General features: G+C 43.4%; 2 protein-coding genes across 2 annotated transcripts in view; one reads left to right on the top strand and one right to left on the bottom strand.

Moving 5' to 3' along the window:
- CFAP61 (cilia and flagella associated protein 61) overlaps positions 1 to 6,290 on the bottom strand; it is a 612,448-nt gene extending 606,158 nt beyond the window's left edge. The window contains 1 exon segment of the mRNA XM_082249457.1: positions 6,204 to 6,290. The gene's annotated coding sequence lies outside the window, so the exon portion shown is untranslated.
- A 380-nt stretch (positions 6,291 to 6,670) lies between these two features.
- The window catches only part of CRNKL1 (crooked neck pre-mRNA splicing factor 1), a 35,113-nt gene continuing 26,563 nt past the window's right edge, over positions 6,671 to 15,220 (top strand). The window contains exons 1-5 of the mRNA XM_082250963.1: positions 6,671 to 6,769; positions 9,828 to 9,980; positions 11,964 to 12,055; positions 13,024 to 13,182; positions 13,290 to 13,503. Of these exons, the coding sequence (XP_082107089.1) occupies positions 6,722 to 6,769; positions 9,828 to 9,980; positions 11,964 to 12,055; positions 13,024 to 13,182; positions 13,290 to 13,503 (666 nt within the window). The 5' untranslated portion in view covers positions 6,671 to 6,721. The remainder of the gene's footprint in view (positions 6,770 to 9,827; positions 9,981 to 11,963; positions 12,056 to 13,023; positions 13,183 to 13,289; positions 13,504 to 15,220) is intronic.

Raw genomic sequence — 15,220 nt, 5'->3', positions numbered from 1 at the left:
GATGAATCTGTAGAGGCCAATCTGCTGACAGCCTTAAAGCAGAATTAAACCCTCCTATCCACCATGGAAGCTGCTTCTGTTAGATCTGCAGCTGCCATGGTATGGCACATGTGGTCAGTTATAACACCAGTCATTTGATGGTTTGACAGTTTGGTTGAGGTTTGACAGTTTGGTTGAGGGCACATCGTCGAAATGTGACAGTTAGCAATCTCGGCCTTCCAGGAATGTAACTGTTTTTTTAAGCCATTAAATCGATAGGTTTAGCTCTGCTTTACGATTTACTGCTGTTCAGGGGCTCTGGGCTTCAGCAAAATGGCAGCCTCCAGAAAAGAAGAAACAGGAGCAATGCTGGAGGCAATTTACAGCAAACACTCATTTTGGTAGCATATCTATTAATGTGGAATGTACTGTATGTTCTTTGCTAAAGAACATTATTTTTTATCAAGTTGTTATGGGTAAAGTTCCACTTTAAGCTTTAGAGATTAAACAAATCCTCCTACATACGTTGTACATGTTCATCTGAAGCCCTCTCCTCTCTAAACCTGTTCAAAGTGCTGAATTATAAAGCTTGCCTGAGAGTTCAGAAAAGAAGGGAAGAGAGCTGAAGTTCCACCCTGCAGAACTCAGTGAGGAGAGCTCTGAGAGCTAATTGGAGCTAAAGGGACATGCCTAGCAACCAATCACTGAGGCAGCTCCCCCACCCCCTCCATCCAGCACTATGCTGCCTCCCCTTCCCTGCACTGCAGATAACAAGAGAGCAGTGGAGGCTCAGGGTTAGGCAGAGCCATGGTCACAATCCACCTATCGGTGGATGTAAACCCCATTCATAAAATTTGACCTGGGCACATATAGCTGTAGTGTTTACTTATCTCTCTTCAAAGCCCTGAGTCCCATGTCTTTCTGCTACTCAGTTCCTCAATTATCAGCATGAAAACTTTTGACAAGTTCTCTGATACAGGAGATAAAAGCAGCTGGAAATTTGTGTGGGGTGCATACATATTGATTAGCAGAGAGCTGGTCTATTCACAACATAGCTCTGCATGTTTCTTCCTTCCTCTGCCTATGTGGAGGAGGGGGGTGTGTGTCTTTCCTCCAATCAGCTCACACATAGTGTATGCCAGGACTACACACCCAGTGCTGGAACAGGAAGAATGTAGAAAGCTGAAAACAGCAGACATACAAGTAAAACTTATTTCATCTCTGTGTATCATCTGAGGCTGTTCCCTGGGTATATGAGAGGGTTTACACCCACTTTGAGGAAGTTTAATGCAGATTTATACCTGTTTCCGCTCTGAAGGAATAGCTCCTTGCTAGCTCATGTATTGTGCAGGACTGATTCTGAATGGGAGTGACACTTTTATTACCAATCAGCTGCTACACTTGCAGGACTCGGCATCCCTTTAGAGTAGGGGTGTCCAAACTTTTGACCTTTCTGAACCACATTGGAACAAGAGGAATTGTCTTGGGCCGCACATAAAATACACTAACAATAAAGATAGCTGATGAGCAGAAAGAGTAGGGCAGATCACAAGTTATTGATCACTGATATAAATAATGTACCTATTTGAGGATTACAACTTCATTTTTTTGTAATATTTTTATATAAAAAGTAAAAGAGGGCAACATAAAACTAGTGCGACATATTTGACACTGTTTTTGATAAACAAACTCATCAATATCTGGTTGGATGGATGGAGTAGCAATTCTCAATGAATGCTCAACGTGCTTATCAGATATTTTCGTTCTAATTTTGCCCTTCGCGTCTTTCATCCTTGAATATAGTTGCTCACAAACATAGGTGATGCCCAAAACTGGTAACACGAATAAAGCGTGATTGTGTAGAGTGGAAGATTTGTCATTGGAAAGATAAAAGTTATAAAAGTCCAGTAAAGAGACACTGTCAACTTTTTCTTAAACCACATGTGTTCGCTAAGTGTAAACACACTACAGTATTACAAAAAATCCCCCCCCCCCCCCCCAAAAAAAAAATCAACATTTTTAGCACCTTTCCGCCCGGCCTATAGCAGATTGATGGCCAGACAGGACTTTCCTTCTTCTGAGTGAATGTCATATGACGTCCTCTCAGAGGGAGCCACACAGTGGCAAGATCTGTCTGTAACTGATGAGTTTACCCGCCAAAATCAGTAAGCAAATCACACAAGCAGTAAAATTGTATCCAGGGCTGTGACAAGGGGTGGGGCAGGAAGGGAAGCTGCCCTGGGCACTGTGGCATCATGTGAGGCTCGAGGGCACCACAAGGAGATTGGAAGGAGGGGATTTGTGTTGGAACGGGGAATTGGGGAGGGGGGTGACAGGAGGTAAGAATTGCTTTAGGAGGGGAAATTTGGGAATTTGTGCTAGGAGTGGTGATCTGAGGGGGATTTGTGTTAAGAAAAGAGATGTAGGAAAAGGATTTGTGCTAGGAGGGGGGGTTTGTGCTAGAAAAGGTAATATGCTAGAAGGGAAAACATTTTTTTAGAAGGGGATTTGTGCTAGTAGGAATAATTGAGGATCAATCATGAATATTTGTGCCGGGGGGGGGAGTTTTTTTTTTTGGGGGGGGGAATTTGTGCTAGGTTGGGGGAGGGTAAGCTGCGCAGGGGGATTTGGAGTGGAGGGGGATTTGTGCTCGGAGGGGAAATTTGAGGGGCAGATGATCTATGTTAGGAGGGGGGAAAATGTTTTTTTTTTTTTTTTTTTGGGGGGGGGGGTACTGTGCTGGGAGCATATGTGGAATGAGAGAATTTTAGCTAAGCATGCAGATTGGTGCTTAGTTTTTTTTTTGCTGACACATAATGCTCATAAATCTTGGGGGGGTTGGCATGTTCACCTGGGGCTCTAGATGACCTTGTCCGGGCGCTAAATACATCTCTGGGGATGTTCCAGGTAGCCATATTGCATTGAATTTTACAGAAAATTTCAATGCTGCAGATTGAAAAGGAAAGGTAATTCCTAATAACATTAAATTGCAATATGGCTTGTGTTGCAGTTGTGTACGCTATATTCTTATTTTTTTATTTGCTATTTTTGCTATTTTTTTTCCCCAGAAAAGTGGAGTTACATTTAGGCCCCGTTCACATAGGGGCGACGCTACTTCGCACCGCGACCTCTGAGGTCGCGGTGCGAGCAGCGCGCCGCGACCTCGGAGCGGCCGCCATGGACTTCATAACATTGAAGTCTATGGCGGTCGCCTCCTGGTCGCCCCAAAGAAGCGCCGGACCCTTTTTCTAAGTCGGAGCGACTTGTGTCACTCCTATTAGAACGGGTCCGCAGCTTCCCTATGGGAGGCGACCTACGGCGACCTGTGAGGCGACCAGGTCACCTCACAGGTCGCCCTAGTGTGAACGGGGACTCAGACACTTGATAGGAGAGCTACATAAGTGTTTAGATATAACAAAGTTATGAATTATATCATTTTAACGTCCCAGATTGTTAGGTCTTCGAAATTCCATACAAATTTAGGTGAATTTGAGAAATATCAATGAAATCTGTTTATGTAGGATAAATATAATAGTTGTTAGGAACAATAACTGCACAATTGGTATTTTCCTCTATCCAAGGGATAAAAAAAAAAAAATGGACTCTTTAGGAGGCATTTTGATTACAAATTCCTTAGGGAATGAAAGAAAAGGTGTGATACAGAAAAATCGTTTATGCTCATGATCTCTATCAATTGGATCAACTAAGAAGGGACAAAGTACTGTGTCCAGAATTGTTTGTTGCAAGGAAAAGATACAAGTAAGATATGGATACAGTGCTGTGAACGTTTTACAAATTGTTGCCTAAGTGCCGGTTCACACTACCGCGGCACGACTTCGGGGGCGACCTGTGAAGTCGCCTGCACCGCGACTTTGGCGCGACTTGCACAGACTTCATATAATGAATGTCAATGCAAGTCGCTCCGATGTCGCCCCGAAGTAGTACAGGACCTATTTTCTAAGTCGGAGCGACTTGAGTCGCTCCTATTAGAACGGTTCCCGTAGCACTGCATGACAGTCGCCTGACAAGTCGCGGTAGTGTGAATGGGCACTTATAGCAGTGGTTAGGTATTTGTAGAAATTATTAAGTTAGCCAGGATAGGGCAAAGTTTTGGTAAGAAAATGTGGGGAACCCCATTGGTAGCTTTAACCACTTCTGGACCGGAAGGTTTTCTCTCTTAATGACCAGGCAATTTTTTGCGATTCAGCACTGCGTTACTTTAACGGACAAATGCGCGGTCGTGCGACGCTGTACCCAAAAAAAATGATGTCCCTTTTTTCCCACAAATAGAGCTTTTTTTTGGTGGTATTTGATCACCTCTGCTCTGTTTTTTATTTTATTTCAGGTACTTATATAGCGCTGTCAATTTACGCAGCGCTTTACATATACATTGCACATTCACATCAGTCCCTGCCCTCAAGGAGCTTACAATCTAACTCACATTCATACATACGTAGTAGGGCCAATTTTATACAGGATCCAATTAACCTACCAGCATGTCTTTGGAGTGTGGGAGGAAACAGAGTACCCGGAGGAGGTAATATAGTGTATGTTTCTACATGTTTATACGCATAGATGTGTAAAGTAATAACCTTGAAGGCAGATTTTTCTGTTTTGATTTTATGGATCTTTATGCAGTGTGCGCACGGGCCCATAGAAAACAACAAAACTGCATTTAGATCTGTTAAAAAACAAAACAAAATGTAAATGTAAAGCGGAACTGTAGTTGTCATGGTGCTGCACGTGATCAGTTATGACACCAACCATTTGGTGGCTTGACAGTTTGGTTGAGAGCACAAATGACTGTGACACTTATCAATAATGGTATGCTTTGAATGTAGCAGTTTTGAGAAACTGTTAAATTGAGGGATTTAGTTAAACTTAACCCACTTGACGCCTGCCAACAGTACATTTACTGCAGATGGGTGGCACAGCCAAGCTAGGAGATGTACCTGTATGTCACCTAGCACATGCGCACTACCTGGAGTATCATATAATACCCAAGCCACTCACAGCCACGGTACACAGTGGATAACAGCGCTCAGTACCTGGCTGTTGTGAGTGGCTGGGGTATCATATTATCACTATGACCAATCATAGCGATCACGTGATATTATGTAGGCAAATTGTCATGAATGGCTTTCATTCATGAACAGCCTGCTTAAAGCAGAGTTCCACCCAAATGTGGAACTTCCCCTAATTTGCTTCCTCCCCCCCCCCCCTCGGGTGCCACATTTGGCACCTTTCAGGGGAGAGGGGCGAACGGGTACCCTTCCCCACTTCTGGGAACGGCGCCATGGCGAAGTGAGGACCCCTCCTCCTACCCTCCACCGCTGAGCCAATGCAAATGCACAGCACGCTTCACACATGCACAGTAGGGACCCGCCCGTGAAGCTGCAAGGCTTCACTGCTGGGTTCCCTGACCGGCAATGGTGGCGGGAGCACCCAATGGAAACATCAGCTGCGGTGCCGACATCGCTGGACTCCAGGACAGGTAAGTGTTCTAATATTAAAAGTCAGCAGCTACAGTATGTGTAGCTGCTGACTGACTTTTAATTTTTGGAGGGGGGGGCGGAACCCTGCTTTAATTTTGTGATGCTGCCATTGGCCCACAACTATCACATGGGGTACCTGGGCCAATCACAGCACCCTGTACCATGTGATTGGCTGTAGCCAATCACAGCATGTCCACAGTAAGCAAGCTGTCATGAATTATAAACAAAACCAGAGTAAAAAGAAAATCCCTGATCACCCCCCCCCCCCCTTCCCCAGAATAGTACAGTGTCACTTTGTATGTAGACTCCATGTTTTATAACAGAAAATAGAAAATATTGGCGGGGGGTTAAATATTCTGTCTTTTTTCGTTTATATAGCAAAAACTAAAAACCCGGTGGTGATCATATATATATATATATATATATATTCAAATAAAGAAAGCTCTATTTGTGAGAAATAATGATCTAAATTTAATTTGGGTACAATTGCAATTGCCAGTTAAAGTAGCCCAGTGCTGAATAGCAAATAATGCTCATGAAGGGGGTAAAACCTTCCAGAGGTCAAGTGGTTAAAAAAGTTCCATGTGCATGCCATAAGCCCTTATAGTGAAGGCGATAGATGGGCAGAAAGAGGGACAATTTTAGGGACACGTATTCCCAGGAACACAACCTGGGAATGTTCTAGAAGTCTGGGTACATCTGAACCCCCCCTCCCCTGGGTAGTCTTACCTGTACACTCTTTTTCTCCCGGACTGCAGACAAATAAACAGTTCCCAGTTCCAGGACCGATGGACAGGACGCTCTGGTTGCTATAGGAACAGAACCTGACGTCATCGATCTCCAACCAACAATAGAAGAGACAAGGCTCATAGTTCTCTTAATGTCTTCATTTTGGTCTACAGAAACATGGCCGCCCGCCAAACTCTAAGGCTGATTTCATAAAACTGTTTGAGCTTTGTAAACGTTGGAATTAAGAATAAAGAAGAAGCCCAAAATAAAAAATGGTGACGTTCTGCCAATCATTTTATTTTTTCTAACATGTTCTACACAATCCTAGCCCATGACTTCGCCATCGTGGCTGAAGCGCTGCAGACATTGTGAGTATAATATTTTACCTCTAGTGTTGGCATTACAAGCACCTGGGGAATGTACGCTTTGACGTCAGCACGTTGACTAAGGCGTACGGTAGGACGTTCTCCCTGGTGTGGTTCCTGTCGGTGTGTCCGGGGAGTGTGAGAAGTGGAATCATGGCGTCCACGGCGGCGGGGAAGCAGCGAATCCCCAAAGTGGCCAAGGTCAGTCCGGGGACGGCTTGTCACCCCCTATAGCCGGGAGCGCTCTGTGCTCCAACACGGACCTCTCCGCTTCCTATTCCCCTTCTCTGAGGATCTAATCTGTATTGAAGGCTGGAGGGTGACCGACCAATGTGTGTGACTGTACAGGACACTGGATGGTGATGAGGGGGGAGGGGACCTCTGACACTATACCAGGCCTTGGATTGGGGTCACACACATAGGCTGGCCATACATTGTACAATTTTCCTTTAGATTTACCAAAACCATATAATATGAGGTCACAATTAAATGGTGTGCGACCAGGCAGACCCCTGCATTACATAGTTGAAGGTAAATCTAAAAGAAATTGAATTTAACTGCTTCTGTCCGCACACTGCACAATTACTGCGCAGACTGACCTACCTGTACGTTGCATCTTCTTCCTGGTCTGAGGCACACATCGCCAGCGATCCACTCCGACTGTGATTGGACGCAGCCGGGAGCCAATCGGCTGGATTGCCAGGACCTGTTGGTCTTTCCCGAGAGAGGCACAACTGCGGTCTGTCTATGTAAACAAGGCAGATCGCCGTTGTGTCAGGGGAGAAGATAGAGATCTTGTGTTCCTGCTAAACAGGAACACAGATCTCCGTCTTCCTCCAGTCAGACCCCCACACAGTTAGCAAGCACTCCCTAGGAGCACATTTAACCCTTTGATCGCCCCTGATGTTAACCCCTTCCCTGCCAGTGTCAGTACAGTACTAGTGCATTTTTTGTGTCACTTTGTCTGCCGCAATGTCGCAGTCCCGCTAAAAATCGCTGAGCGCTGCTATTACTACCAAAAACAATACAAATAAATAAAAGTGTCCAATAAAGCAATGCAGTGCCATATCGGAAAAAATGGCCTGGTCATTAAAACCTTCTGGGGCTGAAGAGGTTAACTGCTTTCGGACCGCCCAGCGCACTTTTACTGCAGTAGGGCGGCCCGGCTGCCTGTACGTCGCTTCTTCTTCATGGTTTGGGAGGCACGCACTGCTGGAAACCTGCTGTAATTGGGCACAGCGGGAGCCAATCAACAGGTCTGGCAGGTGCCATGTCTGCCAGGACCTGCCTATCACTCCCAAGAGAGGCAGAACGGTGGTCTGCCTATGTAAACAAGGCAGATCGCCGTTCTGCCAGTGGAGAAGATAGAGATCTTGTGTTCCTGCTAAACAGGAACACAGATCTCTGTCTTTCTCCAGTCAGAACATACCCCACACAGTTAGCAAGCACCCCCTAGGGCAGTGATGGTGAACCTTGGCACCCCAGATGTTTTGGAACTTCATTTCCCAGGATGCTCATGCACTCTGCAATGTAGTTGAGCATCATGGGAAATGTAGTTCTAAAACATCTGGCTTGCCATCACTGCTCTAGGGACACATGTAACCCTTTGCCACTGATGTTAACCCCTTCCCTGCCAGTGTCATTATTACAGTAACTGCATATTTTTAGCACTGATTACTGTAATGTTGTCACTGGTCCCCAAAAAAAAAATGTATTGAACAGGCACGGGTGCGTTCAATTTATATAAGGGGCATGGGTGCATTCAATTTATAAAAGGGGCACGGGTGTGTTCAATTCATAGAAGGGGCACGGGTGCGTTCAATTTATAGAACGGGCACTGGTTTTGTTCAATTTACAGAACGGGCACTGGTTTTGTTCAATTTATAGAACAGGCACTGGTTTTGTTCAATTTATAGAACGGGCACTGGTTTTGTTCAATTTATAGAACGGGCACTGGTTTTGTTGTCTTTACAGAACGGGCACTGGTTTTGTTGTCTTTACAGAACGGGCACTAGTGCGTTCTAGCTGTTTATAGAACGGGCACGGGTGCATGCTGTTTTTCGGTAGATAGTAGACCACACATTTGCAGTGGTTTTAGAGCTTGTTCCTGTGATGGGGTAAGCAGTAACTGCTGGGAGTGTCTTAGCAACAAATCAGAATGGGATGATGCCTTCTCTGGGAGTTTTCCAGTCAGGATTCTTAAGGGCCTATAGCAAGAGTGATATTCAATTTCTATCTGCACAGTTTGTTTTTATCTATAGGCGCCCCTTATCTGCATAGGCAGTGTTTTTTTTTTTTAACAAAGGTTTACTAAATGTTATTGAAGTAGATCTAAAGGCAAAACTGTAAATAAAATAAATTTGAATGGAGTACAGGAGGAAGGATTGTGGACTCACTCACTCCCACCCTCCCTGACCGCTGCACCTCTCACACTGATAGACGCATTGCTGGGGAGTTTTGTACTGGGGTAGGTGGGAACTGAGAGATTAGTTCTCCATCAGGTCCACTTCACTTTTAATTGACACAGGATCTGTAACCCATGTTAGGGAGATTTCTTCTCATTTCCTGCCCCCTGACAAGTCACTACAGCAGGAAGTGAGTGTAAAACTCCCAAGAGAATCATAGCAAAAAATATATATATATTTTCCTTGAGTCGGTGGGTGGAAAGCTAGAGTCCGATCAGCTTTTTGTTGCTGTCTTTGTCCCGCTATATTATTTCCCTCACTTGTTAGAGTGACAACATTCACAGTTACACAAGAAGAGGAGAAATATTTTCTGCTAGGCCTCGGACAGGAATACAAATCCTGGTACAGGTTGTAACCCTCCCTTTTGCTTTCCAAAGTTAAAGAGTTAAGATTTGGCTGGAATTACACTTTAGTTTTTCAATATTTGTATGTCGGGTTGGCTGTAGGCATTAGAGGGTGGGTAGACATACATTTATGCTGGCTGCTGTGTCCCTAAACATGATAGAGGTTGGCATCTTTTAGAGAAAAGGAGAGGCACATTGCAGATACTTCTGATGCCTGCTTATTTGAAGATTTTGGGGGGAGGTCAGTCAATAGTGATTGGACAAGGGTTTCCACTGTACGCAGGTGCTGTACCTCCCAGCCATGTTGTCACAAACTGGGACTGTTTGTGACTTACACTTGTCTCTTCATCTGATTTATTTTGCACTGACATAATTCAGGGAGACCAATAAAATTAATAATGAATCAGTACCTATAAATGAATGTCTAACATGTCTTCTTTCTCTGGGCAGGTGAAGAATAAAGCCCCTGCAGAGGTGCAGATAACAGCTGAGCAACTGCTGAGAGAAGCCAAAGAAAGAGAACTTGAGTTACTGCCTCCTCCCCCGAAACAGAAGATCACAGATGAAGAAGAACTTAATGACTACAAATTAAGGAAACGAAAGGTAAATGAACTGTGTAACCTGTGTTATTCTTCACCCCAAATGGTCCCTGACTCCAGCAGGATACGCTTACGTTGTATACTAGCCTAAGCCTAAACATTTAGGGCCCATTTATTATTATTATTATATAGGATTTATATAGCGCTGACAGTTTACGCAGCGCTTTACAACTTGAGGGTAGACAGTACAAATACAATACACTTTAATACAGAAGGAATCAGAAGGCCCTGCTTGTTAGAGCTTACAATCTAAGAGGGACGGTCAAGGGATACAAGAGGTAATAACTGTGGGGGATGGGCTGATGGAGAAAATAAAAGTACAGTCATTAGGCGGTTGCCAGATAGGTTTCTCTGAAGAGATATAGTTACATAGTTAGGTTGAAAAAAGACACAAGTTCATCCGGTTCAACCATAAAAAAAAAAAACAGTATTGAAAACCCTACCATACAATCCCATATACACAATCCTATACCCGATGTGTTTTCAGGGATGGTCTGAAAGTAGACAAAGTAGGAGATAGTCGGGGAGATGGAGGTAGAGCATTCCAGAGGATGGGAGAAGCTCGGGAGAAGTCCTGGAGGTGAGCATGGGAAGAGATTACAAGGGAGCTAGAGAGCAGAAGGTCCTGGGAGGAACGAAGAGAAGGAGTTGGTTGGTATTTTGAGACCAGATTAGTGATGTAGCTGGGCGCCAAGTTATGGATGGCTTTGTAAGTTATGGTTAGTAACTTGAATTTAATTTGTTGGTTGAGTGGCAGCCAATGGAGGGATTGGCAAAGAGGCGTAGCAGACACAGAGCGGTTTGCAAGGTGGATGAGCCTGGCAGCAGCGTTCATGATTGACTGAAGGGGGGATAGCCATTTACACATATTTGTTTCAGTAACACCCAGTAAAATGTGTATTGGCAATAGTGGTGGACCGAAACCGAAAATTCAGGATGCACGTGGCTGAAAACCGAAACCAAAATGGACAGTTTTTAAAAAATATATATATTTTTTTTTATACATAATTGTATTCTATTCAAATTTTAAATAATAGTTTTTGAAACGCTTTTGCGTTAAAATAAAAGGTTCAAGAAAAGCTCAAGAAAAATGCATCCCTTTAAATTCTACGTATGTCTTCACACCGGTCTATTGCACTTTTATTGCGGTGTAATGTATTCACTTTTTAAAGTATCAGTAAAATTTTGCACAGAAAATTCTAAAAGTGGTTGTAAAGGCAGAAAGATTTTTGCTTTCATGCCTGTTATGCATAAGGTAAAACACCTTCTGAGTGCAGTTTTGCCCCAAGAAAACCGCTTATACTTACCTGAACTTGATCCAGCGATGTACACAAGAGCCAAGCTCTCTTGGCTTTCTCACTTCTCATTGGCTTAGAGAAAGAAGTGGGAGCCATTGGCTCCTGCTGCTGTCAATCATAGCCAGTGAGGAGGGAGCGGGGGGTGGGGCCAAGTTGTCCTTTTTGTGTCTTATGGACACACAGAGACCGCTCAGGAGTGAGCCGGCATGAGTGCCCCCATAGCAACCAGCTTGCTAATGGGGGCACTCAGTGGGAGGCAGGGGCCCCTAGAAGAGGAGTATCAGGGCTGCTCTGTGCAAAACCTTTGCACAGAGCAGGTAAGTATAACATGGTTTTGTTTTTTTAAACAAGCCTCTATAACCACCTAAAGTCCAACAGACGCTGAATAAAAATGCAAACCAAGTTATATCAGCCCAGTCTGCAACCTGTGTTTACATTGGCTGTCTCTGAGCCAGCTGAGTCTAGTGTTGTGCACTGATGAGCTGCATAGACTTCTCTGTGATATACGAGGCTTGATAAAATCTGGCATGAAGGCCAGGTCTGTTGAGCTGTGTCTGTTTAGAATTGTTTTGGTTGAAACATTTTTGGCTTATTACAATCATCCAATACGCAATAATGTTTAACACATTTTTTTTTTTTTCTGACATTTTAAATAGCATGTTTTGTTATGTTTTTGCTTTTCCTTACAGACCTTTGAAGATAATATAAGGAAAAACAGAACTGTTATTAGTAACTGGATAAAATATGCACAATGGGAAGAAAGTCTAAAGGAAGTTCAGAGGTATGTTCACTACTGTAAACCAAAAATAAAGTTGTTGCAAAGATGCAGCCTTTTGTTCTTCAATAACCCAAGTCAAAACTTATAGATTTGGATAGTATTGGGAGAATAAAGCCTCGTACACACGCAACGATTGTTGGCCTTGAATTCTCGGCCAACGTCCGATCGGCCGATTGTTGGCTTGTTAGTATGATGCTTCTGACAACCGACTGCGACTTTTCGGCCGAACAAAATCTGGTGTGCATGCTTTAAAATTTTTGTTGGCCGTCAACAGAACGGCCGATTTTCCATCAGTCAGTATAGATTTCGGCAGACAAAAATCAGATGAGCAAGACTGGGCATGCTCAGAGAAGAAAAAGCAAACGGAAAGTAAACCAGCACATGACATCACTTCTGAAGTTGGTTGTTGTTGGCTGAGAAAATTTGTGTGCAGTCTAGAGCACATTTCAACCAACACGACAGCACTGGACAAAAGACGGCCGAAAGGGTCCGGCCAACAATCGTTGCGTGTGTATGAAGCTTTAGTGTCTCAGGGTTTTGTGGTGTTTGTCACCTTGATTTTCATCCTTTTGTGTTACTGTGGCAGTAAGAAGGGGCACTGAGAGCAATAGAAACCTGAGAGTGGTTCCACCCCTTCTAGTTTTATAGAAAACTTAAAAAAATGTTTTGGCTAAAGTTTCACAAGATCTAGGAGCAGTCGAACACCCTCTGCAGAGAATGACCTAAAAGGAGAAATACTGGTGGAATAAACAGGTAAAAAGTGCTGGAAGTAAACAAAACGAAGCCCTGGAACATTGATGTAAATATCGTGAGAAACCTGGATCACAAATAACGTATTATACTGCAAATAAAATGATTCCCTTCCAGTTTCAATTTAACTTTTTCATCATGAAATTCTCATTTTCACATTCATGGATCCCAAGAAAAACGTATCATTGTTGTAAATAGACTTTTATGTGTCACCTCTATAGGGCGCGATCTATATACGAACGTGCGTTGGATGTAGACCACAGGAATATCACACTATGGCTGAAATATGCAGAAATGGAGATGAAGAACCGCCAGGTTAACCATGCACGAAATATTTGGGATCGTGCTATCATCATCCTACCCAGAGTCAATCAGTTCTGGTATGTGAGCTAGTTTGGCATATGATGAACTGTTTTTTTTTTCATTGGCTTCTCTAGACGGCCTCTTACATAGAACATCTGGGTCAATGTTGATCTTCTCTTTAAAGGTACAAATACACCTACATGGAGGAGATGCTGGGCAATGTTGCAGGTACCAGGCAGGTCTTTGAACGTTGGATGGACTGGCAGCCTGAGGAACAAGCATGGCATTCCTATATCAATTTTGAGCTCCGCTACAAGGAAGTGGACAAAGCACGGTCCATTTACGAAAGATATATCCTTTTTTTCAAGACTTGTATACTATTCTGTTTAGTTATTCCAGTTTGATTGCTGACAGTAATGAATCGTTCTTAGGAGAGTGGTATTAAGCATTACGCTGTTGATAGATGAATGTTTCAAATAAAACCCCATGATACATAAGCAGGCTCTGACCAGCACCTCCTGTTACAGCAGTTGTACAGTGTGTCAGAAACAATGCTCTCAGTAATAGTGACGCATCCCCTCTTTTTTTTTTCTGTGATACATAACTGTGCGAGAACACTTGAACTGAGAGGTGTGCCAGTTGCTTAGCAATGCAAGAGCACTGCAGGATTGCAGAAGGACAGGAAGCAGCAGGCATTTTATAGCATTTCTGAGCACAAGTCATAACATATGGAGATACAGGACTGTAACGAGATAAAAAGTAAGAAACTTCAATTTGGCTTTAACCTTTTTACTGCCAAGTCCGTACGTCGTACGGACCTGAAAACCGGGGGTTTTACACACGCTCCTGGTGGCTACAGCCACTGGGGGTGTGTAAATATCTGACAAGCTGGCTTTCAGATGGAGGCAATCCTATGGCTGCGCACCTGCCTGCCGATTGCTTCCAAACAACCCTGGTCTGTTATCAGAAAATGTATAATGTTTTGGGTATTTAATGTAATCTTTGGCCTGAAATTATTTTAAAAAAAAAACCCCCGCAAAAAAGGCATTGGCAGTGTAAGGGTTAAATTGGTAGTAAAATCCCTTTGGACACTTCTGCCTACAGGTAAGCTTATTATAAGCCTTACCTGTCGGTAAAAGGAATATCTCCTAAACGTGCACCATTTAGGAGATATTCAGTGTTTCTGCACCTGGTGATGTCACCTCACTCTGAAGGGACACCATACCCGTGCTGTTTCTTCAGAGCCCTGTGCCGTAAACAGTGACTCCGATCACATGCGAAGGAGTAACATCATCGCGGCTCAGCCATACAAAGGACCGTAGCTTGCGAACCCGAAAGGGTGAAGATAGAAGCCATGTCAGCGGTGACCGCACGCCGCTGGAGGGTTTCATTTCAAGGTGATGCATACTAACACATTTTGATTTTTAAGTTAATTTTACTTCTGCTTTTAAACACAAACCATTAGTAGTCTGACTGCTGGTAAATTACGGTGCATCCAAAAATATCAGCTGTAGTTTTATTTTGATTCTTAGCAAGATGTCCCTTTATTCTATAAAGGTTTATTGAGAAGTGCCCAGGCTCTCTCAAATTCATTTTTCCTGCACTAGCTTAATGCACAATATTTTTGTTTGCTTATAGTGACCAAAATGGTCACACCGCAAGATACAGGTGGATCATTCATTGTCTTGCACTGGATAACAAGTTGCCCATTGCTATAGCCCCAGTTTCCTCATTTGTTCTGTTTTTTATTGTGGGTGTTTTATAAGGAACACCTCTGTGATTTCACTTTCTGTTTTGAATCACTAAGACAGAACTTTCCACCTTATGCCCTGTGCCCCTTGGGTACTTACGTTCAGACATTACAGGGGTAGACCTCTGGGACATAAGGACCGTGGTATGGGGAAAGAGACATGCAAGAGCTTTGCCATAGATGCATCATTTTGACCATACAGTCAAAGTGAGTATACTTCTTAGTCAATATGTTTAACCCTTGCTGAAATTGGGTAAAAAAAAAAATCACTCTTAGCAGTACAACTGGCTCTGCAGTATTTTATTTTTTTTTTTATCTTTTTATTTATTGCATATATATGTCTCTGGTTCTGCAAAGCAAAAATT

The sequence above is a fragment of the Pelophylax lessonae genome (genome assembly GCF_965119305.1).
Source record: "Pelophylax lessonae genome assembly, chromosome: 3".
Classification (NCBI taxonomy): Eukaryota; Metazoa; Chordata; class Amphibia; order Anura; family Ranidae; genus Pelophylax; species Pelophylax lessonae.
The sequence above is the reverse complement of the archived record's forward strand: the minus strand, read 5'-3'. Positions and strand labels throughout refer to the sequence as shown.